This window comes from Talpa occidentalis, unplaced genomic scaffold (assembly GCF_014898055.3).
Source record: "Talpa occidentalis isolate TD23 unplaced genomic scaffold, MPIMG_talOcc4v2.1 talOcc4.8, whole genome shotgun sequence".
NCBI lineage: Eukaryota > Metazoa > Chordata > Mammalia > Eulipotyphla > Talpidae > Talpa > Talpa occidentalis.
Window position 1 is genome coordinate 70243076 of NW_023605194.1, and position 24952 is coordinate 70268027.

The window sequence follows — 24952 nt, forward strand, 5'->3', positions numbered from 1 at the left end:
TCAGTCATGTTTTATTATCACATAAAAAAACACGAAACCATGGGCCCTGAAAACCACGAATGGAGTTACTGCCAGTTTTATGCCCTTCGTTAACTTGCTTTAGTTTCAGCTTCGTTAACTTGCTTTAGTTTCAGCATCGTTGTTTCTTATTTTACCTGTCTTTAGCTGTTAAGTGCTGGGTGCCTCAGGATCCAAGTAGATGCGTGTGTGCACACCAGCTGTCCCGAGGCTGGCAGAGTGCCGCTGCATGACGGGGCATGAGTGTGCCTCTAACGGCGGTGCTCCTGCTTCTGGTTGGTACTGCCACGTCCTCACGTGTTCTGCTTTACAGAGGGAAAAATTGTCATATTTTGAGTCCCCGATGGGGAAGCAAGGCCTAGTGGCCCAAAGTCCACCTGGTGTGTATTAAGGGAGCTGACACTTGCATGAGATTTGTGAATCGCTACCCTTCATGGGAAATGAGCCTGCAGGACTGGCTGACTTTCTTGAGTGTAAAAGGCCAAGATACGCGAAACACAAAGTCTAAAAATCACCATAGAAATAGAAAGAACCTGGCAATTAAAATATATCTTTGAAAAGCTATCGGGCCTATAAGTGATTACATTTTCATTTCTTCTGTGAAATATTTGATGATGCCATTTTTTTCATAAGGAAGATTGATAAAGCATTTAATATTTGAAAGGCATCTGATTTTTTCACTCAGGCATATTTTCATAGAACCAGCTTCTATCAAGGAGGAAAGGGAGTCTGAAGAGAGAATAGGGTGATAGGTGAACATGGAGTGCTCCTGGAGTGCCTACTGAGTAAAAAGTTGGGGGTAGCATGTTTAAGGGAGATGAAGTGAGCTAAATTCAGGGAACTTTTTAGAAGAACGGTAACAAGAAATAAGCAAGTGAAAAGAAGCAAGAATAACCTAGCGTCTTCCTTTTCTGCCCTCGGACTTAACTGTATTTCCGTTCTGGGTTTCTGTGTCCCCAGGATGCTGGGCAGTCTGGCGTCAATCATCCCTGAGAGGAAGAATGCTCATCACAGTATTCGCCAGAGTCTGGACTCCCACGATAATGTGGAAGTTGAAGCTGCTGTTTTTGCTGCTGCCAATTTCTCTGCACAGTCCAAGTAAGCACAGGCCTCCCCCTCGCCTGCCTCCGGGGAAGAGCTGTGGGGGGACCACAGCACAGGCGTGCAGACCCAGGGGACACAACAGTGTGTGAATGGTGAGGGATGTTTCCCAAGAGGGTGTCCATTGTGTGGGGGAAACAAAACTTAAGTATGTAAAACAGAGATGTTAAGTGCAAACATTGGTGTTAACTGAGGAAAATAGAGTTTCCACAAGAACGGGATCAGCAGAGAGTAGTCACTGGAGAAGACTTCAGGGGAGCAGAAGCTCCATCCACGGAGGCCGATTCTTAGCCCTAAACCACCACTCTCCTCAGAGCTGTGGAGGAGGAGGGGAGGGTTTTTAAAGGCTTTATATATGTCAATAATTGGTGGTGTTTTTACTTGATACTAAACCAAAAGTAGGCAATTAAGGGGTCATTGTTAAGGGGTAATCACATTGGGAACCCTAACATCTTATCAGTTTGAAGTTCATCGGAATCTCACCTGCTTATGGTTGTATAACTTCTATACTGATCTTTGATCAACCCCGATTCCTGACGTTCTGCTTGTCTCCTCAGAGCTGGCTCATTTCATTGTGTAGTGACTATGGTCACATTTGTTGCTGTCACCACTGATCTTTTTAGGAAAGTCTTTAAATAGTTAACTGTCAAGCTGATGGTGACAGAGGAAAATTTCTTTAAATTTCAATTTCTGCTCAGGTCGGCAACAAATAGTGCCAGGTTTCCTTGAAGTTCCGAGTTTATATTCCTCTTTTGAGAAGTGGTCTGCAAAGAGCCACGCCTGAATGCCCCTGGCATTTCATGAGACTGGACCAGCTCGTCTCACTACCTGACCACTGGCTGGGCATGTCTCTGGACACAGCTGCTGAGTGTTTCATGGCTGCCCCTCCTACAGCGTATTATGGAGACAGCTGCTCAGGCCTTGGCAGTTAGTGGTGGTAGAAGTTGCCTGCTTTCTCAAGGCTGAAGGGCCACTGCGCTATTACCCATGCAGGGCAGGGTTAAGGCATGTGTCACCTCTTGAACTTCTCAGTAGGGGCCTCAGTACTGATCCTCAAGCTTTGGCACCAAAGGTGAAGACGTCAGCACCACTGTTGGAGGATAAACCTGAGCTCAGGTGAAAACTGCAGCATGAATCATGTGTGTTGCCAAGATTTCCCATAAGATGTTCCATGTCCACCTGGTGCTGACGAGATGGTGGCCTAGATGCTCAAGACCACAACACCCAGCCATGCAGAGAACAGCCACGCTCCTGGCCCAGTGACCCTCCAGGAGCATGCCTGAGTGGGACAGGAGCCCACCTGGTGGCCACGGTGCGGTTCTGTACCCCACCCCCGGGTTCATCTTTGGAATTCTGGTTATGGTTTGGGGTGTTGGTTTCTCTTGTGCCGATTGTGCTGTTTAAGTCTTTAGAAAACTTCAGCAAAATTATTTTTTTGGTTTTAACATTTTGCTTTTCTGTCTTCCCATAGGGATTTTGCTGTGGGAATCTGTAATAAGATCAGTGAGATGATTCAAGGTATGTGGGGACCGTTTGGCATTATGAAGTGATGCAAGACTTACGCTAATGGTGGTTGCTAGTGGTTACTGTGTGCTCTGCTGCGTGCTTGTCACCTTCGTTGTAGGACCTTTTGGATGTGAGCCATTAACTGAGGAATGATGATCAGCAGTCGCAGGGAAACTCTGTTTATAGGTCTGGCCACGCCAGTGGACTTGAAGCTGAGGTTGATCCCGATCCTGCAGCACATGCACCATGACGCCATCTTGGCCTCCAGTGCCCGGCAGCTTCTGCAGCAGCTCGTCACAGCCTACCCTTCCACCAAGATGGTGATCGTGTCTTTGCACACGTTTACTCTGCTCGCAGCTTCATCTTTGGTTGATACGCCCAAGCAGGTAATTTTAGTTTTCTTTCCTTTTTTGTGTGTAGAAAAACTGGGGTATAGGCCAGAGGTATGGGGGGAGTGAGCGGATTCTCCTGGGACAGAGTGGGGAGTAGACAGGCAGATCTACTGAAATCCACTGATGAGGGGAGCAGCAGGTGGGACAGGAGAGGTCTCCTGCGTGATGTGGGTCAGCTCCCTGGCTGGGGATCAAACTCAGGCTGTAGCGGTGATAGCACTAAGACTCAACCACTAGGCCACTGGGGAGGCATAGTTTTTCAGTTTCCTTTTAAACTGCCTTTTCTTTAGTGAACTTGGCATATTAAACATAGAATAAAGCAATTAGCGGCTCATAGACTCCTGTCCCTAATTGAGGTCAGTTCAACTTCCCATTGCTTGCTTTGTCCCCCCCTTCCGCACGGTTCTCTTGTTCGGGAGACCTAGGGGAAATGATGGGTGGGGGCTCACACAGATCTTGGAGTTGGCGATTAAGGAAAGAAAGGGTTGGGTGTGGGAGGCATGTCCCTTGTGGGAACCTGGAGGACTGTATTGTTTCTCATGTGGGGAAGGAGCCTCTCATAGGCAGCCCAGCTGTGAGGGCAAGGCTGCCCTAGCTTGCGGTGTGTCCGTTGCTGTGCAGTGTCATCCATGGACCTCCTTCCTTTATAGATCCAGCTTCTGCTGCAGTATTTGAAGAATGACCCCAGAAAAGCAGTAAAGAGACTGGCTATTCAAGACCTGAAGTTGCTGGCCACTAAAACGCCACATACCTGGAGTAGAGAGAACATTCAGGTGCGTAGACCTGAGGCACGGGAGAGAGCAAGGTCCAGAGTCAGTTGTTTTACTTTGCATTTTTAGTCACATTTGGATATGAAACATTTCTTTTTTTTTTAGGATTTTATTTATTTTTACATAGAAGAACTGGGCTACAGGCCAGAGGTATGGGGAGGTGAGAGAATTCACCAGAGACAGAGTGGGGAGCAGAACAGGCAGATCCACTGGAATCCATTGCTGAGGGGAGCAGCGGGGAGACAGGAGAGGTCTGTTGTGCCATGTGGGTCAGCTCCCTGGCTGGGGATGGAACTTGTGCTGCAATGGCTGCTGATAGCTGAGACTTAACCCCTTGTGCTACCAGGGAGGCTCCAGATATGAAATATTTTAAAGAGCACTGTTGATTATTTGTGAGAGAAGTTATTTTATAAGTAACAAAATCAGTACATGAAACTTCTCTCTATTAATGTTTACGTTTGTTTTAGTGAACGAGACGTGCCTCTCATTTTCTTGGTACTTTTCCCATAGCAGCGGTAGGGCTGATTGAGAAGCACAAATTTAATTGCTTATTTTGTTCCTCCCTCCTCAAGATGATCTAGGGAGAACATTTTTCTCATTAACTGTGATTTACTAGGGAGAAGGTGCATGCTGGGTGGGTAACTTGACAAAGTATATTTCTTTGTGGAGAGCAAAAGGCTTTCATAAGTTTTCTTTGGTAAATACGAGAGCAGATCTCAGTCTCCATTTACGTGTGGATGAACATTTGGATCATTTCCAGTTTTTAGGTGTTGTAAAACTATTCTCCTACAAGTTTTTGTAAGACATTTCTTGGGTAAATACCTAGGAGAGAATTGCTGTGTTGGGTTATAAATGTATGTTTAACTTTATTAGAAGCTGCCTAACTATTCCATGATGACTGTGCATTTTCCAGACCTGCTGGCATGTGCAAGAGCTCACCCTCTGTGTCCTGGCTGGCACGTGTTATGGTGTGTGTGTAGTGTTAGCCATTTTAGTGAGTGTGTAGACATGTCTGATCAGGGTTTCCACTTGCATTCCCCTTATGACCAGTGACAGAGCATCTTACAGCCTCATCCATGTTTCTTTGGCGAGTGGCCTGTTCTGATCTTATATGCATTTTTCAGATTGCCTTGTTACTGAGTTCTTTATATCTTCTGCATACAAATATTTTTGCCAGATATGTTTTGCAAATATATTCTCTGCATGCGTATTGTAAATATTTCCTCCCTGCCTTTAATATATAGTGGCTTTTGAAGAATAGTTTTTGTTTTTGTTTTTTTTTATTAAAAAAATGAAATTCAGCTTAGCAGTGTTTTTCATTTTTGGGTTGTGTTTCTGTGTTTAGGAAATCTTTTTTTAAGATTTATTTATTTATGCATACAGAACTGGGGTACAGGCCAGAGGTATGGGGGGATGAGAGGACTCACCAGAGACAGAGTGGGGAACAGATCAAACAAAATGACTGAAATACAATGCTGAGGGGAGCAGCGGGCAAAACAGGAGAGGTCTGCTGTGCCATGTGGGTAGCTCCCTGGCCAGGGATTGAACTTGTGCTGTGTGGCAACAGATAGCTTCATAGGTTGCATTTTAACCCCTTGTGCCACCAGGGAGACCCTATCTCGGAAATCTTTGCCTAACTCGAGGTCATAAGGATTTTCTCAGATGTCTTCTTCTAGAACTTTTACAGCTTTAGATTCAATGTTTGGCTTTGTGTAACCCATTTTGCGTTGACTTTGTATATGGTACAAGGTAGGGATTGAAGAGCATTTGGATAGCCAATTGTTCTAGCACCCCTTCTGAAAAAACTGTTCTTTCTCCGTAGAATTACCTTAGCACCTTGGTTGAAAGTCAGTGGGCCATATTTTTGGTTTTGTTCTGACCCACTGGTCTGAGTAATCTCCTTAGCTCATGCTACACTGTCCCACGTGGTGATTGGATAGTGCATCTCAGAAGCAGGCAGCGGATTTCTTTCTCAGAATTGTTTTGGATATTCTAGGTCCTTTGCATTTCTGTCTGAAATTTTGAGTCAATACATCAATTTCTGCAAAACCCTACTAAGATTTTGAATGGTATCTGCATCTGTAGATGGGTGTGGAAAAGAATTAATATCTTGAGTTTTCTTGATTCATGAACATGGCCTCTCCATTTATTTAGAGCTTTCTCAGTTTTTCACCAAAAGTTTTTAGTTTTCAATTACAGATCTTATATATGTTCTGTGAGATTTATTCCTGCTTCATGGTTTTGGGTCCTACTGTAAATTATCTTCACCTTGATATGAGGAAAAATGGCAGGTCAAGCCTGAGAAGTAGTTCTTTTTCACAACCTTATTCTTTGCAGTCAGTACAGTGGAGACAGAAATTTGGAGGGGCCATGTTTCTGGTAGGGTAATTTTAAACATAACATTTTTCCTTCCTTTAAAAGATTGTACACTTTTAGCCGTGCTTTTCTGGAACACATCCCTAGAGGCCAGTCCTGTTCGAGGTAGAGGAGAAGCCCCATTTGAGGACCTGCCCCAGAAAACAGCCATTCAGGGCGGCACCTCCTGGAGCACAGACGTGCAGCCAGGAAAGCCATGGCAAGCAAGGATGTGCCTCCTGCCAGCCCTCGGCTCATCCCTTTGTTGGCGGGAAGATGATCATATATGGGGCAGCGTCATTGGAGCAAACTGGACCTGAGTTCATCATGAGATACACTCCCTCCGGACGTGCTGTTAAGCTCACTAGTTGCAATTAGTGGCCCTTTCAGTCAGGCTGCGCGAGGGGCAGGAGTGAGGAAGTCATGCCGAGAGTCCTGAGGTCTTCTATGATAGCAGTTTGTTCAGTTTTTCAAATGGTAAAACTCTTCTGGCTTTCTTTAAAATTGATGTCATTATCATCTTATATGAAATGTATCACCTTGATTAAACCCAAAGGCTGTGTTTGTGCAATACTGGATGTGCAGAAGCTGATTCTGAGTGTGTCTGGTAGGTGCAGGGCGCGGCCTACCGGCCTGGGTTTGTTTGTTTGGCTGAAGATAAGCACAAGCGGGTTCGGGGTTCCAGGCAGAACAGTTGAAGCCATCAAAAATGGATGAATGGAAATGGCTGTGAGGTATTTAAAAAAATAATGAAAAATACGGGAATGCCTGACCACAACCACTTTTTGAAAAATGCTTGCTTTAAGCTTCTGAGCCAACATCTATCTGTATCTGCGTTTCTTCCTTTGCCCCTGCTCTGGTGTCAGTATGCCTGCGTTCAGACCCGTTTCCTCATTTCTCTCTAGCACTGAAAAGGTCACCATGTTCTTCGTGTCAAATGAGAGGCTGCTTCTGCCCACGTTGTCTTTCTTCGTTAGTACATTTGACACTGAATTTACCCATTTTCTGGACCCGTTGGTCCCTTAGCTGTCCTTACTTTCCCTTCCTGCTCTCATAGCTGTGCTTTCCTGGTAGTCTTTGCTGCCCCTTTCCTCAGAGTTGGTTCTTGTGCCTTCCAAGCCCCCAGCTTGCTTCTGTTTCTTCTTTGCCATAAAAATGGAATGTGCATTTGCCAACCACCGGTTCTTCTGCCTGAGCTGCTCAGCTGCTCTCAGCACAGAGGCTTGTGTAGTTTGCCAAGCACTTGGAAGAGCTTTAGTCTTACTAACAACAGGTATCACCCCCACTTACATTATTTTTGGCTTTAATTCATTTCTTTTCACAGCAATACATTCACGCAGTCAAAATTCAGAAGCTTCAAAAGGGTATTAAGTACTTTCTACTCACTTGTCTCAGACCCACTCAGCCCCTTTGCCCAGTGGCAACCACGTCTGAGTGCCTGTATATTTTTCCAGAGATATTTTATATGAAAACAACAGTTTTGTATAAATCTTTGCCCCCGTTTTGTAGACAAAGAAGTTGAGACTCAGAGATTTCAGTAGTTGGCTCAGATCCTGGAGATGGTAAGTGGCAGAGATGGAGTTCTCACCTGAGCCTCTGCTGAGTAATCTGTTGCATCTCAGCTCCCAGTGTCTGGCGGCTGTTTCTCCTTGGATTTCATATTTTCTGTCCCGTAAAATTCACTTGACCTCTTAAGTTCCCAGTTTGCATAATGGAATCCGCAACCTTGGGTCACTAGGTGTGAAGTTTTGTAATAATTCTCAACTCCTTGTTCATTTTCTCCTCTATAATTACTCTCAACACGTCTCACACTCGGCTCCTGCTCTCCATTCGGGCGCCAATCGAGGCCTCCTTGCCCATCAGGATTACCACTCCGGATGGAGGTTGGCCCCTGAGCTCACTGCTCTGTTAATGTGTTCTGTGGCTGCTGCTGGAAGTAGCATCTGTGGTGCTTCAGTGACTGCCTCCTCTTCACGGCCTCCTTTTCCTTTCTTGTTAAGTTTAAGTCTCTGCCTGGCTTCAGCCCCTCTGTCATCTCCTTGATCCTCCCTAGTCAGGGTCCCTCTCTCGGATGTTTTGTCCTTTTGGCCGTGTCTCCTCTTAGTCTGTAAGTCAGCACTCCACGTTCTCTCCTGGTTGCTGTGTTCTCCCTTGCAAGGCCGCTTTTGGGTTGTCTCCCCCCATCATCTGGAACCTCTGCCAGCTCTCAGCTCCATTTCTTTCTGGGACAATTTCCAGGGTTGCTGTTCTTTGGTTGCAGCTGAAGTGTACCCCTAAAGGATGAAAGTTCTGAGTTGAAAGGTGCAGGCATCCTCTGTGGGGCAACCCCAGTCCCCAGTCCCCAGGCCCTGGCGTCACCTTCCTGCGTCTGTGCGTCTTGCGCTAGTATGCCTGTGTGCCCTCCCCTTACTAGCGGAAATATACTAAATGCAAGTCTGAGCCTTTACCCCTTAGCAGTGCCTCTTGGGGCATCTCATGTTAGTGGTGATTGCTGCTGGCTTTTGTGTCTCAGCCCCCACTGGTGGAGGAGGGCCCTTCCCAGTGCTGCTGCTGTTCACACTACTCATGCACCAGCTTGTCTGTAAGAAATCTCTGTTGTGAACGTCAATTTCTAAGAGAGGAATTTTGGGGTCCAATTAGATACATTTAAAATTTTGAGATCTAATGCCAGCTATCCCCGGTGAGATTTTTACCATTTCACCCTCTGTCACAGTGTGGGCGGGTACCCCCACCCTCTGCCTTTGCTTCGAGGTGGTACTGTCACACTTGAGTCTTGACTGTTCTGATGGGTGAAAAGCGGTTCTTACAACTTTCAAATTGTGGGTTCTTTTAATAGCTTGCATTTAAAATCCATTTGTGTGAGTTTTATCTGTGAACTACTGAATTTTTCTGTTGGGTTATTTGTCTTTTTATTAGCAAGAACTTTTTTATCTGTTAAGGTTTTTGGGCCTTTATTAACTTTACACGATATAAATATTTTTTTCTAGTTTTATCAATTACTGTCTTGCTTTTTATTTTCCCATGTTAACTCTTAGTACTTTTTATGGCTTTGTGTTTTATTTTCCATCAAAAGAAACAGGAATCTTAGTTTTATTTTACACAGATGACTGGCCAGTTGTCCTTAAACTTACTAAAAGCTCTTCATTTGTCATACTGGTATATGTTGAATTCAAATGTGTATTTGAATCCATTTCTGGGTTCAGTACTCTCAGTTGATTATCCATGAACAGGAAAAACTGTTTACTTCTATCAGTGGCCCCTTATTTGCTGGAATTTTTCTGAATACTCTGATTTTTATTTTTCCATATAATTTTTTAAAGCAGATTACCTAAATCCCTCCCTCTCCCCCTAAGATTTTGTCAGCATTTTTATTTGGGTCATATTAAATTTATTGTTCCATTTCATACTTTCTGAATTTTTCATATTCCCCTAGTCTTAAGTTTGGCTCATTCTCTGAACCTTTTATCTTTGTTGAAGAGCAGGAAGGATTTTAATTGGATAAGGCCGCTGTCTGGCCACTTGGGTGACATGCTGTCCTGTCCTTCAGTCCTCATGAGACACCCAGGGCAGAGCAGGAGGCCCCACAGTCCACTGCCTTGAAGACAGTGAGGCTCTGGTTCTATGTGAGGGGCTGAGTGAATGCCTGAAATTGGCGGGGTGGACTCACGCACTGCTGGCGGTGCAGCTAGGTGCCCGAGTGTGTGTGTGAACTGTTGTCCTCTCAGGTAAGCAAGGCAGAGTGGAGATGTTGCTTATAAGGACTAAAGTACATGATTCACAATAAACAGAAATTCATTCATGATAAAAAATAAAATTAACTTTATCTTTTAGAATAACTGTGGGCTTGTAGACAGAGGAGTTATTTTCAGTAAAATATCTACCAGATATTTTCTATCAGGAAAATTGAGACAATCAGAGCAGGGGATCTCCCCATTCTCACACCCGTGCCCGGCCTTGATAGTCTGCATTGGCGGGCACGTTTGCTCCATTCCTGAGCCGGTATCAGGACTTGGGTTGTTTCACCTGTGGCCCCTTCCTGTCCTGGGACTGTCCCAGGATGTTGCGCTGTATCGGCTAGCACGCCTGAGGCTCTTCTGGGCTGTGGCAGGTGACTGGGGTTTGTAATATGGCTAAAAGACTGTAATTTTCCCCAAAACTAAAAAACCTAAAATGGCAGTCTTGCAGTCTGTTGCCGCTGACTTCTGTGTCCTTTCCCCCGGCCCCTCAGGCACTCTGTGAGTGTGCCCTGCAGACGCCCTACGACAGTCTGAAGCTGGGGATGCTGTCGGTCCTTTCCGTGCTGTCGGGCACCATTGCCATCAAACACTACTTCAGCGTCGCCTCGGGTAAGGAGGGGAGCAAGTAGCTCCCTGCACTGGGGTGTTTGCCGGAGCCCCCTCTCGAAAGCTGCAGGCATCTCATCCTCTTGCTAGAGATTTACTTGAAATGGCTCCTTGGCCAGCACTGGGTTAGTGAGTACTTGCACCCTGATCTTAACTCAAAAATGTAGTTTTTCAGGTTGCCCTTTTCTGAATTCTTTGTGTGTGAAGCAATAGTTTTGAGAATGCTTAGTTCAGCAGATTCACTGCTTTATGTCTCTCACTCAGTGTCCTTTGAATTTAAGTACTTCTTTTTTAAAGATTTATTTATGCATGCAAGAACTGGGGTACAGGCCAGAGGTATGGGGGGTTGAGAGGATTCACCAGAGACAGAGTTGGGAACAGAACAGGCAGATTGACTGAAATGCACTGCTGAGAGGAGCAGTGGGGAGACAGGAAAGGTCTGCTGTGCAATGTGGATATCTCCCTGGCCGGTCGGGGATCGAACTCGTGCTGCAGAACCTGCGGATAGCTTCACAGTGCTGTGCTTTAACCCCTTGCACCACCAGGGATGCCCTGAATTTAAGTACTTTTCAAAGGCCAGGTGGTGGTGACTTTTAAAAGCAAATGCCACGTGCTGCCTGTAGGTGAATGTCATCCCACTGGAGAACGAGGCAAGAACACTTTCCCTGAGTCCATGTGCTTTCCTCGATGCCTATTCAAGACGATTGAACCCCCAAGCCCTGTGGCTGTCCAGCGAGCAGCTTGCTCACCTGATGGGCTGAGGCTCGTGTTTTTGTTGACTCATGTCAATGCACATTTTGTGCAATCTCTGTTGCTTCTGTTTTAGTCAGGTCATTGGGTTGAACTGAGACTGTAATGTGCATCATGTTCGCGGATTCTTGACATTTGAGACAGCAACCTGAGTGGGCGTGGATGGGAGGCCCACAACCCACACAGAGTGCCTGTTAGCTTTAAAAAATACATGTGTGCTGTCCAGTGAGTGTCACCGACATGGGGAGGGGTTTCCCACCCTGGGGTCTTGATCTGAAGCTGGAAAGACCTGGTAACCTGTTGCCCCGCCCTGGCCAGCGAGGGTGCGCACGGTTGTGACTTGGACTCAACTCGCCATCTCCAGACCATGGCCTGAACCAAGAGCCGGCGGCAAGACTCAGGGGTGGGTGGGCGTGTACAGACGATGGAGCATCGACCACAGCGACCTCCGTGTTGGGCCCCTAGCCATGGCCTTTCTCTGCTGGTTCCTTCAGCAGTGGTGTGTGCTGTGATCCCAGGGACAGTGACAGTGGGCACGATCTTCACTGAGCAGAGCCACGTGTGGTTTGGGTTGTGATTTTGTGGGCCTTAAGACTTGCCTTCTTCCTGCCCACTTTTTGAGTTTTTCCAGCTTCACAGTAATTCTTTGAGCTACTTTCCTCAGTGTCCTATCATTACGTAATAAATCATCTTGAAACTGGTGACTTAACACCATTACCATTTCATTTGCTGGGATTCTGCAAATCGGCAGTTTTGACTGGCCCAGTTCTGCTGATCTCTCCTGGGCTCACTCACAAGACTGCAGGCACCTGGCACCTGACAGGACTGGAGGGTCTGAGATGGCCTCATTCACCAGCAGAGGCCCACAGGCTGCAGCGGCAGCACCCTCTTCTTCACCACGTGGCACGCAGGCCAGCACCAGCTCGTTGACATCATGACCTTGTTGACAGCATGGCCTGGGGCAGAAAGAGCAAGCCAGCAGCACACAGGCACTTCTCAGCTCTTTGCTACACCCATTCTTCATGTCTTATTGGCCAAAGCAAGTCACATGATGCCACCCAGAGAGGTGAAAATGCCCCCTCTGGAGGCTCGGAATAGGGCAGTGCATTGCAAGGGGCATCCCTGCAAGGAGTGGAGGGATCATCACTATCTCTAGCCCCGTTCCCAGAGTGAGCTCCGGAAACTCCTTTCTGCATCCATCAGCCCATCTCTGTCCTCAGCATGCACATGGTATCTGTGACTAATGTCACACTTGGAACGAGCAGCAGTGTACGTAGGAGTAATAGTATTTTCTCATGCAGAGAACCACCCCCCCATCCCACCCCAGCTCTCCCTACTTCTGTGCAGGTCACCTTCCAGGTGAGGCCCATGGAGGGGCTCACACCCATGGAACCCAGGTCATGGTCTCGATGGTGCGTCTGGAGGCACAACTGTGGTGCGCTGGGCTCCTCTCACTCCCACCCAACCAGGGTGCAGGTGGCCTGCCTTGTCTTTAGTTTTGTTTTTTTTTTAAATATTTATTTATGTATGCAAAAGCTGGGGTACAGGCCAGAGGTGCAGGGGGTGAGAGGGTTTACCAGAGACAGAATGGGGAACAGAATAGGCAGATCCACTGAAATCCACTGCTGAGGGGAGCAGTGGGGAGACAGGAGAGGTCTGCTGCACCATGTGGGCAGCTCCCTGGCCGGGGATTGAACTCGTGCTGCAGAGGCTGCGGACAGCTTCATATGTTGTGGACAGCTTCATATGTTGTGTCTTAACTGGTTGCGCCACCAGGGAGGCCCTGTTTTTTATTTTCAAAAACATCAGTAAGCTTGATTATAATCATCAAGCGCTTTTCAGGTTAGAAAATTTATTTGTCCTTTTATCAAATTTGGGGGTTTTATTAAGTTGCAGTTTGTATGTGGAATTAGGCAGAGGCTTGATAGCCAGACTTGGTAGTAATGCTCACAAGAAATAAAAGTCAAGGATTTTCCAAAGCAAGTTTATTCCCATGGGCAATAGAAAATGTTTAAGTGTCTTCCTAATTAGGTTGTTCACTGAGACCAGGAAGAATGGCTTGTGAAACAGTTGCATGTGTCTAAGTTATTGCTAGCAGACAGCTCTGAGTGATGCAAGGTGCTCAATATCACACAATTGGGAAAAATGCAAACAAAAAATACTCTGAAACACTTTGTCTGTCAGAAGTTTGACAGCATGCCTTGTGGACTGGGGCGTCACTGCTGACGGGAGTGTGGCTTCCTGGGCCTTAGCACAGGCGATTCAGAAATATAACTCAAGATCTGAATGACCTAGAAGTCCTGCTTCTTGAACCTTCCTACTGACAAATTCACACATGTGAGAAATGACATATGTATGGGACTCGTGGCATCATTCTGTGCCATAGCAACACACTGCTGGCTGTGCAAAGAAAGTCCATTGACGGGGCCGCACAGAAAAAATGGCTGTGCCACGCTACAGAAGGGGCCATGCAGCAGCCCAGGAAGTGCGCAATCCCGCACTTCCCAGAGTGTCTGCGGGACATCACTGTTAGAGGGAAGTGAAACCGTAAAGCAGCGTAAAACAGGGAAGGGGGGGACAGACTGTGCCTGCTGGCTGCATGGCCCCCGGGTGGCCGGGAGCAGGTGTGGCCGCCTGCACAGTCAGGGCCCGGCTGAGCCCAGGAGCTTCCCTTACTGACTTCTTCCCTTTTCTGCCGCTTGTGGAACCTCATGAGCCACATGAGTTATCTTAGTAAGTCATTTATGAAGAAGTAAAATTAGATTGGTAATAATTTTATCCTGAAAAGGTGAACTTAGAAAAGTGCTTAAAGACATACTTTAAAATCAGAATGCTGGTCAGTACTGTTGTGTCCTCTTAAATTCCATTACTGTGCATGTGTGGGAGTAACAAGACTTAGAAGAATTACAGAGGCTGATAATGACGTCAAGTTGGTTTGGGGGGAGTCATGATGCTTTTTTTTCTTTGAGTATTTCTGGTTTTTCCAAGTGTCCTTTGCTTGGTCTTGAGGGACTGGTGGGGAAAACAAGTTGGAAACATGTTTGTAAAAATGCAAATGGGGCTCCGTTGTCCGGTGCATTCAGACAAGCCAGAGGATGGAGAAACACACCTTTCGTGTTCTGGAAAAGTGAGATCTGGCTTCAGCTTTCAGAGGTTTTGCCTCTTGCAAACGCTGAGACTTCCACCCACGGGGGTACTTTTATGTTTAACTGGAAGTCGGTTTAGCCTCCTCTGCTGAAGACCACCATCCTAGTTTGTGTCTGTCATAACTTGTATCAGCGTCTTCTGCACCCTCAAAAAAATGTGGTCACTCCTGCTGTGAGAGACATGGCTGAGCAGGGGAAGGAAGCCAGGAATGAGTGACGCTTCTGAGAAATTGAACAAGTGTTAGTCTCCCGGTGCTTCTTGAAGCTTACTCGCTGACACCCGAGGCCTTCTCTTCTATAAATAAGAACGTTCACAGCGTAAACCTTATAATACAGAATATCAAGTACAGATTTTAGAAGCTGCTGTGATCTGTGGCCCAGAGCTAAGGTACAATCTCGGGAGATTGCAGAACTCACATGTGTCACAACCTTGATGCGAGCTACTTAAAATCTGTGAGCTTCGGTTTCTTTGGTAAAAATGTGATGTTAAATCAGATCCCAAAATTCTTCCAACTCTGAAGTCATGAACTCATACATAAGGGTTTTAAGGTGTAACTATATGCTAGCAATTTGAAGTGGGAAAAGGCAAACTTAAGACTTTTGTTTCTCTTTCCTGTCATGAAGGTCTGGTTTTACTCTGACAAGAAGCCTGTAAGGACTTCCATTTTGATCAGAACCATTTTGGGCCTCCCCAGTGGCGCAGCAGGTTGAGTGCAGTGCTGTGAAGGTGTCTGCAGCCTCCTCAGCACGGGTTCGATTCCCGACCGGCCAGGGAGAAGCCCACATGGTGCAGCACACCTCTCCTGTCTTGCCCGCTGCTCCCCTCAGCAGTATATTTCGGCCCGTCTGCCTGTTCTGCTCTCTGCTCTGTCTCTGGTGAATCCTCTTACCCTCCTCTTCCTCTGACCTGTACCCCAGTTATTGTATAAAAATAAATCTTTAAAAAAAAAAAAAAGAACCATTTCAGTTGCCAAGAAATGACAGTTGTTTTTGCTTTTCTTAGTTTTTATTAATACTTTTATGGGACAGTTCTGATGAATTACAGATCTTAGTCATGCCAAGACTGGGCACAGGGGTATTGTGGGTACCCGGACAGGAGTGAGGACATGATGGTATGTATTGAGGAAAGGAACAGGTAAAAGATTTTGTTAAGGTTTGGTGTTGGAGATTCTCTCTTGAAAATGCAGAAAATGAACCCATAAACTATGCTGGTTTTGCATTATATACATGAATTACAGTTTGTGCTGTTTTTCTTTGCTTGGGCAGGAAATGTGGGTTCTCCCCCTAGATCTTCTGATTTAGTCAAATTGTCCCAAGAGTGCTGTTACCATAACAACAGGGGCATCGCAGCTCATGGTGGGCGAGTCCTAACCAACATCACTGTGTCCTGTCAGGAAAAAGGTAAGTCCCACCAGGACTGGCAGGGCCGGAATCTCCGGAGCCTGTGTCTTAGTCCCTTCTCATTTTGCCCTGTATGCTTTGGCTTACTAAGTTGTCTTCTTCTGAAGTGTTGCGATTAGAGAGCATTTCCTCAAGACTTCTTGTCTTTTGCTAAAACATTTAAATAGTGAGAGCCTTGGGGTTGGAGTTGTGGAATTGAACCGATGTATGGCACGTGGCCCTTTCCACCCTCTGTTCACCTTTGCGTGTTGGGCGTTGTGAGTAGGAATTGCTTTCGGTGTCCTGTGGCATAGGTTGTCTGTCCCCTGTACAAAAACTTAAAAATTGAAAGAAAATATCTTTGGTCATCTAGCATCTTGAGTAGCAGCTTGTTTAACCTGTTAACAGAGTAAGGTGATTGAAATTTTCCTAGAATTGCTCTCAGGGTACCTGTGCGTGGTGCTTACTATGTGACTAAGGAGGCTGCACACAGAAAATAGTGCATGTATGTCATTGTTTTCCTAACGCCTCTGACTTGAAGTCTGTGCTTGTGTTCAGAGCAAGAGATACATTTTTGTGCCCTGTGTCTGCAGTCGCTTTCGCCCATACCAGCTGCATCGCTGCTCATTGCTGGGTCTGTCTTTTCCCAGCGCCCTAGCTGCCACCAGCCCCCACCCTGCGCCCTATGCCAGCACAGGAGACGCTGTTTTAGGTTATGCAGCAATGCTGATTGGAATCACCAAACCTCAGTAAAATACCATTTTTATTTTTGGCATAGTTACTAGCATTCTCTACTCTAGAACGCAAAAAACTGCTATATGTTATTTAAGCTGATGTACATTAATCTAAATTCAGGTAGCTAATACATTCAGAAATTTCTGGAACCTCTAGAGAAATGCTAGAGGTTAGTGGTAAGATGATGTGGTGCAGCTATTGCTTGAGACACCTTAGGGTTTGTCTCTGGTCCAATCTAGAACACGGATAAGGTTGTGTTCAGCCTCGTTACTTCCTGAAAGAGCTTCAGCTTCCATTAGAATCTGAAAATTGTCTCTGCCTGGGTGAACCAGGCCCTCATAGTAGTTTGCCCCTGGTATTTACTAAGCTGGCAACATTCAGTAGTGCTTTGCTTATAACTCTGACTCCCACTCTTGACTCGTGAGCCTGAGTTCCCATCCTCGTGGAGCTGCGGCCACACAGCAGGCTGCAGCGGCCTTGACGGAGCAGAGCCACGCCATGCTGCTTTCCGGGAAGGTTCATTGTCTGCATTAAGTGTTTCCTAGATCTTTGACTTCTTAAAGTTTATTCTGTGTGTGTGTGTGTGTGTGTGTGTGTGTGTGTGTGTGTGTGTGTGTGTGTGTGTGTGAGAGAGAGAGAGAGAGAGAGAGAGAGAGATGGATTCTCTACTTGGCCACTATAACCCAGTGTGTTTTTCTAGATCTTTTGGCCCTGGAGCAAGATGCTGTCTTTGGCCTGGAATCCCTTCTGGTGCTTTGTAGTCAAGACAACACTCCCGGTGCTCAAGCCACTTTGAAGGTGAAAGGTCACTTAACTTTAATATGATGCTGCTTTCATTCCCTGAACCTGGGCTGGCGTTCTCTGTAAAGGATCAGCTAGTGAATGTCTCGGGGCTTACAAGCTGTGCTCTCTGTCTCTGCTCTGTTTTTGGTCTAGATTGGACCAAAAACAGCCTTGGACAATATATGCAAAAAAAGGGGCAGGGTTGACTGTGTTCCAGTTGCGCTTTCTTTATAAGAACAGGCAGGGGGTGGGATTAGGTCTGAGGGCAATAGCTTGTCAGCACCTGACCTGAACAAATGTCAGCCCTGATCTTCACTTCCAAACTGGCTTTTATTATTTCAAGAGATAGAGGCCAGTGAAACCTGAGCTTTGGCTGCTTTGCCAGCAGCAGGCACCAGGGTGGGCACACAGCGGCCCTCGGCAGCCAGAGGTGTAAAGAGGGTCAGTAGGCTGGTCAGTGGGCAGGGCTCTGCACCAGGGGTCTCATCCGAGGGGGCGGTCAGACCACAACACAATGGACCAGCTCTAGCAGCTCAGAAGTGTGTGTGTTGATTCATTGAGACCCCAGCTTTGAAACCAAATGAGGAAGATGTATAAGCACTTTCATATAATTAGAGAAATCATACTAGAGGGATTTAATATTTTTCAAATGTGAAATGAGACCACTCTTGCTGGAGTAAGACATCAAGTGTGGTTTGTGATGGTCCAGCTGGAGAATTGAGAAGAGCAGGTCAGTGCAGGGGTGGGGCTGACAGCAGACAGTAGACTTTGGCATGGATGAGTTTCTAGCCACGCTGAACAGCAGCTCCTGGAAAGTAGCAGACACGCAGGCAGTGATGGTGGCTTTGGCCTGGCATAGATCTTTGCTTCTTTGGAATTGTTCCTTACGATTTTCATCTGAAGTCTTTTTTAGCAGTAGTCTTAGGTTGAAACAAGTGGTTGGTCCATGGGCCTCTGACTTGTTACTTTAGTTTAACCACAATGAGCGTGCCAGATCCTGACGAGGTAGTACGGCGTGTGTGTCTAGCAGAGACTAGTGCTGTGCTTGCAGTAGCTTCCTCCTTGGCCGCTCCCAGTAACTGGCCAAGGACGTTTCACTTAACACCTTCTAGATCTAACTGGTCTGTGTTCTTTTCGCTCTGCAGATGGCTCTGAATTGCATGGTGAAGCTGGCCCAGGGCAGGCCCCACCTCAGCCAGTCCGTGGTGGAGACCCTGCTGGCCCAGCTGCACAGGGCGCAGGATGCGGCCCGGGTCCTCATGTGCCACTGCCTGGCCGCCATCGCCATGCAGCTGCCCGTGCTGGGCGACGGCATGCTGGGCGACCTCATGGGGCTCTACCAGGCCATTGGCCACTCAGCCTCAGACCAGCAGCAGGAGCTTCTGGTATGGAAGATGGGGCCTGGTCGTGCCTCTGGGAAGTTGATACTGTTTGACTTGACTTAAAAAGCAAACAAACAGGTTAAAGTGATTTTTTATAAGATGAAGTAAGATGAAGAGCTTGCGGAAGTCAAAACAGAATTGGAACCACGAACTTTAGGCAAATTTTCACTTTGATGTAGAAAGCCCTGTGTAGTTCAGATCTAAACCTGCTTTCTTCCTGAGCTCCTCAAGTCAGCTCAGTGGACTCAGCACCTCCAATCTGATGTTTCTGTTTTATTCCAAAGGACAAAAGGAAAGTTTTTTCTTTCTCCAAAACAAATGAATAATGAACTAAACCCTGTTTTATACTTCCAGAAATAAAAGTTTAGAGAGCTAATGATAATGGTTGCCATGAATTCCCCCAAATTACTTTTTCTCAATCCAGGACCTTTATAGCTGTTTAGGACCCAACTTAGTTTTCACATTAAGCCCTGGAGGTGGGTAAAGCACCAGCTTAGACAAAAGCAAGAGCCGTGGGAGCAATGCAGTCCATTGTGGGGGAGAGCTCCGAGACTGCGCGCAGGCAGAGGGGCGCAGGTGGAGCACCCAGCCTCAGTTGGCCTCTCTGTTCTGGGTCTGGTCCCCTGAGTTTAGGGTTGGGAAGAAGAGGGATGAAATTCTGTACTTAAGCTGGGTTTAACTTCATCCTCTAGAGGGCAGTGTGTGAGAGTGCCCCATCTCATTATTGCTCTTGGGAAGGTTCTGGTGGCCAGGGAGCACTGACGTCACACATTTAGCCCAGTCAGCTTTGGGATGCGAAGAGACAGGTAGCCAGGTCAATTTTTTTATTTTAGCAGTATTTCCAACTAATTCTCTTTCATTAGTACTGCTTTGAAGCAGTTTTAAATTATGAAACAATATTCAAAAACATAAGGAACACTGCAGTGAAAACTCTGGCATTAAGAAAATGCATACACTGTGCTAAAATGAAAAATGATGTAAGAATTATATAAAATAAAATATTAAATAAAGTTAACAGTTGTGAGGGGCCTTTGGTCATGAAAAAAAAAGTGCTTAACAATACAGTTTCCTGTGTGCCCTCTGATCCTGGCCCCTCCCAAGGGGCTGCTCTGCTCACCTGCTGTTGACCTGTGCCTCCTGCCTCGGCACATGGCCTGAGTGCTGCACGGAGTCATTTGGATATTCTCACTTTACTTATTGTCACCCTCCATGTGATTTTTTTGTGTTTTGCTTATTTTATGTCAATTGTCTGAAATACTACACTGCACTGTGTAGTGTTTCATTTTGTGATACCATTGTGTATCTGTGTAGATGGGAACTACTTTTAATTATTTGCTATTATAAATAGTTCTGTGAGAAATAGGATATGTTTTGCAGTGACTTCAAAATGAAGTAGTAAATGCCAGTGGAAAACATTTTCATTTTCACTGGCTCTCAATTAGTCTTCCTCCCTTTCGGAGAGGGTAACCAGTGACACCGGGTAGGGCGATATGGTCTTGCTCACTGTCTGTCTTCTTGTTCCATGTTAGGTGAGCTTGGCCACCGTGATTTTTGTAGCCAGTCAGAAAGCTCTGTCTGCTGAAGTAAAGGCCGTCATTAAGCAGCAGCTGGAAAGCATCTCCAATGGTTGGACCGTGTACCGGATCGCCAGGCAGGCGTCCAGAATGGTGCGTCCTGCCCTGGGGGCAGGGGGGTGGGCTGGCGGGCGGGTGTGCGTGTTTCCGCAGGTGAAAGTACTTTCTAGTCATGGGATTAATGAAAGAAAAGACCTGATTTCTGACTTTCCTCGGATGAGGACAGCATATACATTCTTGTCAGTAAAAATGTGTGTCACGGGGACCATCCATGGGAATTCTGCAGTCCTGACTTCTTTCCGGCTGTCCCTTCTTAACATCACTTTCATTTCACCCAGATGATCACATCCACAGCCACCTCCCACCTGTCCTCAGCACCACAATTTTTCCTTCCTTCTCCCTCTCCTGCCTCATCCTTATAAGTGGAACCGGACATGTAATGTCTTGGTTCCTTCTGGGCCGTTCAGAAAACCTAAGCATTTTTATCAATCTGTTTGAGAGGACAAACGAGCTTGGACAGTGTGGTGACACTGGGGACAAGGTCAGGAGGGAAGCCTGAGCCGCAGTGTCCTGCCAGCAGAGGCCTGCCGGCTATTTTGGTGAGAAGCTTGGCATTATGAAAAGTAGCTCAGCACGTTTTCCACTGAGGAAACACTTAGGCCGAATCTCCAAAAATTATATAACGCAAGAAGCTATTGTTAAAGCTTATTTAAGATTCGGGGGGTTTGTTTGGTTTTTGCTGCCACAGCAATGAATCCACAAGTAAGTTGCTTACCGCTGCCCTTATCTCCCCCAGGGCAACCACGACATGGCCCGGGAGCTGTATCAGAGCCTGCTGACACAGGTGGCCTCTGAGCACTTCTACTTCTGGCTGAACGGCCTGAAGGAGTTCTCTCAGGCCGAGCAGTGCCTCACCGGGCTGCAGGAGGGGAAGTACAGTTCAGCACTTTCCTGCATCGCTGAGTCTTTAAAATTCTACCACAAGGGGATTGCCTCCTTAACCGTGAGTCCTTGGAGCCCCCTTCACCGAGGGTGCCTTGGTGTGTGGGTGTGGTCTGCCTCCTGTTGGGTTTTGCTGTTTTAACTACCTTAAAAAATCTGATATGAACGCGTGTGTGGCTGTATCACAGTAATTAGTGATACATGGAACTAAATCTTGAGTCCCTCCCCCCCTCCCACACTCGGCACACAGGGATTGGTGAACATTTATCATTTTGCTTTTATCAAGTTATCGGTGCCACATCTGAAGAGGGGTGATTGGTGAACCCTGTCAGAAAGGACAGGCAGAGTGGATCCCCCCTTTCCAAATGCCTAGTAGTGAGGCCTCTCCTGGGGCAACACCCCCCACAAGCACAGCCCCTTCGTGTCAGCTACTCACTAGAAACTAGTGTTTTCTGCTTCACAGACAAGAAGAAGTGGTCAGGCTACAGCGCCCCACTTCACACCCCACTGTACCCTCCGATTCCATAGCAGCAACCCCCAGGGTCCTCTTCCCATTTCCCAGCCAGGACACTGACAGGCTGGCACAAAACTTGATTCCTGGTCACATACATTTATCACATAATCTAAAACATTTTTGACAGCAGTCCCGCAAGTAGAACAAAGCACAAGTAGATGTCACAGGGAAGACAGTGTCCAGAGTGCTGTGGACCCTGCCCTTTGAAATACACCTCTGGGGGCTGGGACTGGCCCCCAGCTATGTGGTCGCGGCAGCTTCTGCGTCCTGAAGGGTAATGTGGATGCACAGGCCTGTGCTTGCCTCTGTCAGGCTAATATGTGCCTCAGAAATCAAAAGCTACAGTTACTGGTTTTGAGCACTAGAACTTTCATTTTCTGGTTTTTCTAAAGCAGAAATTATCCATTTAGTACAAGAACCATGAGACAGACAGGCTTGCTTTAGGAGACGATAGGGCCCCTCTCCTGAAGTAGTCAGATTCACAGCACACAGTAGGGCGGGCCCACTGAAGCCTGAGCATGCTTGTGGAGTCTCGGTGTGGTGTATGCTTGAACAGTCCACTTAAAAATGGTTAAGATGACAAATAATGTCACAGCTTATTTGTTTTTATTGAGACGTTGTATTTTTACAGCAGATAAAGGTTCACAGTGAAGTTGAGGGGTGGGCATAGTTTCCCTAGAGCTGTCACCCTCCCACACGTGGGCTCCCCTCACCCACACCCCTCAGCAGATGGTCCATTTACCAAAGAGAAAGCAGCCGCTAAAGCCCATAGCCTAAAGGGTGCTGCGCCCTTGGGGGCCGTGTTCCTGCCAGAGCTGCCATGTGTCTACCGTTCCGATGGGACAGCACAACTTCTGTCTCCTGGTGTCGCTTTTTCACGCGGCTTTGGCATGTGGATCCCAGCACGGTGCTGCTCTGACCAGCACCTGGGGAAGCCCCGTCAGTGCGTGTCCAGGCAGTAGAGCAGCAGAGCAAGAGTGAGGATGAGACGGTACAGCTTAGATACAGGGGAAAAGAAACAGTGATTTTAACAGTGGGGCGGGGCTGTTCTCGGTATGGACCCAGGTGAGCCGCAGGAGCCCTGAGTTAGTTCCTCGCCTCACTCTGGGGAAGGAGGGACATAAGTCCTTCCTGAGGAACTTTCAGAGGTGATTTTGATTATACCTGTGGCTTTGCTTTACCTGCAGGCCTTTGGGCTCAGCCTCTGGTCAGGCTTTCCCTGCAGTGTAGAGAAGGGAACTCTTCGATTTCTCGCTTTTAGCATCTGCACTGCTGTGGTGTACGTTTCAGTATTTCCTGTTGTCTGGGAGATCCTCTTTTGCCATCTCGACCTCCATAGCAGGCCTGTCCCTCCTGCGTTCTGGCCAAGCTTGCTCTGCCTGCGCTGCCCCTGTGCGGCCTGCGCGGTGAGGACGTAGTCACTTGCGGGTCACCATCGTCACTCAGTTTTTCTTGCTCACTAAAGATGAAACCCAAACAGCAGCATCTCCCTCGCTGCAACCGTGTCTTGCTTCTCTCAGTTCCAGAGTCGTGTCAGGGCACCTCCCCACGTCTCCTCTTGGGGTGCTCCCTGACCACAGCTTCCGGGACAGCACCCCATGAGCATGCCTGTGTGCCCTCCTGCCAGCCAACCAGCAGCAGACTGAAGACCGCTGTTCCATCCTCGAATCTCAGTACACTGACAACTGATTCAAAAAATTAAAATTAAAAGCAAGAAATAGCAGCTATGGGAGGGTTGGCCATTTTCCTGTAAGAGCAAATCAAACCTTATCTAAGAAATTAGAAACAATTGAAGTGGTTTTTATAATATACTAACTGGTGCTGTCTCATGATCAGATCAAAACACCCCCAAAATTTGAAAACCACAGAATTCAGCTTATTAGTGTGTTCCCTCGGGTTTTACGGCTTTCTGTGGATGTGGCTTACGCAGCACCCAGGGCCTCTGCAGTGCCAGGGACCCTCGAGCAAGTGCCTTTTCTTGGAAGGGACTCAGGGTGTGGCCGCTGTCCTCTTAAATGTCTGTGCTGCCCAGTGACCGTGTGACCCGGGGCCCTGGAAAGGGGCGGAGTGACAGGTGGGTGTGGTGCAGGGCGAGGAGGTTCTAGACCCTATCCTATGTCCAACTCAGAGTCGTGTTGAGAGACAGCAGGGAGGCCTGGAGGGCATCGTGTTCTGGGCAAGTCATCCCCCAGGCTCCCTTCCCAAGCCTGTGGTGGGTCTTGCTGACAACACAGCACCCTGGATCCCACTGGGCAGCTGCACGTCCCGTGCCGGCTCACTGCTCCTTGCCCGCTGTGGGGCTGCTGCTGCCCTCACTGTCCAAGGCTTAGCCCTGCTACCACTCCGTCCTTGAGATGCCCCATGCTCTGCATCCTGGCATTCCTCCCCAGGAATTCAGGCTCAAACCTGCCTGCTGGCGGTGGGCAGGCAGCAGGACTTCCGGCAGGGACCCTTCAGCGTGTGTCTCCTGCCCAGGTCCTTCCCCTCCCTGCCTTCCCAACTTTAAAAGTTCTGCTAATAATACAGTGATGAGAATCACAGCTTAGAATTTTAGGGGACTGAGGATGTCCTTGCAGCTCCTCTCAGGAGCCTTCTGATGGTGACTGTGTTGGGGGATCTTCATGAACATAGGGAGTGAGGACCTGATGGTCCCAGGACACTTGACGCCAATGCTAATAAGTCCCTTCCTGTTGCTCCCTGTGTGCCCTGTGAGCAGGTGCTTCTCTATCTGCGTTAGAGCCGCTGCTCCCCCTGGACAGGACACTGAGTGCCATGTCATTTTGCTGCTCTCAGATGTCTTACGTCATCTGTTCCCCAGGCTGCCAGCACACCACTGAACCCTTTAAGTTTCCAGTGTGAGTTCGTGAAGCTCAGGATTGACCTCCTGCAAGCCTTCTCTCAGCTCATCTGCACGTGTAACAGCTTGAAGACGAGCCCCCCGCCTGCCATCGCCACCACGATTGCCATGACCTTGGGGAACGACCTTCAGCGCTGTGGTCGCATCTCCAACCAGGTGCGACCGAACTTTCTTTTCTGTGCAGTTTTTCCTTCCATTTTAGAGGTTTTTGAGATTAATTGTGAGATGAAAAATTCTGAAATTTAAAACTCTCCTGTTTGACTCATGGACAGGAAACACCAAAGGCTTATTAAGTCATCTGACTTGTCCAAAATAGGCCGATGCTGTTAGGACAGCAAAATGATCAATGATGTCTCAGTAGATGCTACAGATTTGTGTAACAAGAAAGGACATGCATTGTAGAG

At 47.3% G+C, this 24952-nt stretch overlaps 1 protein-coding gene across 1 annotated transcript in view; it reads left to right on the forward strand.

Annotated features, from left to right (window-relative positions):
- The window catches only part of INTS7 (integrator complex subunit 7), a 43790-nt gene that overhangs the window by 6248 nt on the left and 12590 nt on the right, over positions 1-24952 (forward strand). The window contains exons 4-14 of the mRNA XM_037497571.2: positions 979-1116; positions 2591-2637; positions 2812-3011; positions 3668-3790; positions 10371-10488; positions 15648-15782; positions 17197-17294; positions 18425-18664; positions 20191-20328; positions 21032-21238; positions 24510-24704. Coding sequence (XP_037353468.1) covers positions 979-1116; positions 2591-2637; positions 2812-3011; positions 3668-3790; positions 10371-10488; positions 15648-15782; positions 17197-17294; positions 18425-18664; positions 20191-20328; positions 21032-21238; positions 24510-24704 — 1639 coding nt within the window. The remainder of the gene's footprint in view (positions 1-978; positions 1117-2590; positions 2638-2811; positions 3012-3667; positions 3791-10370; positions 10489-15647; positions 15783-17196; positions 17295-18424; positions 18665-20190; positions 20329-21031; positions 21239-24509; positions 24705-24952) is intronic.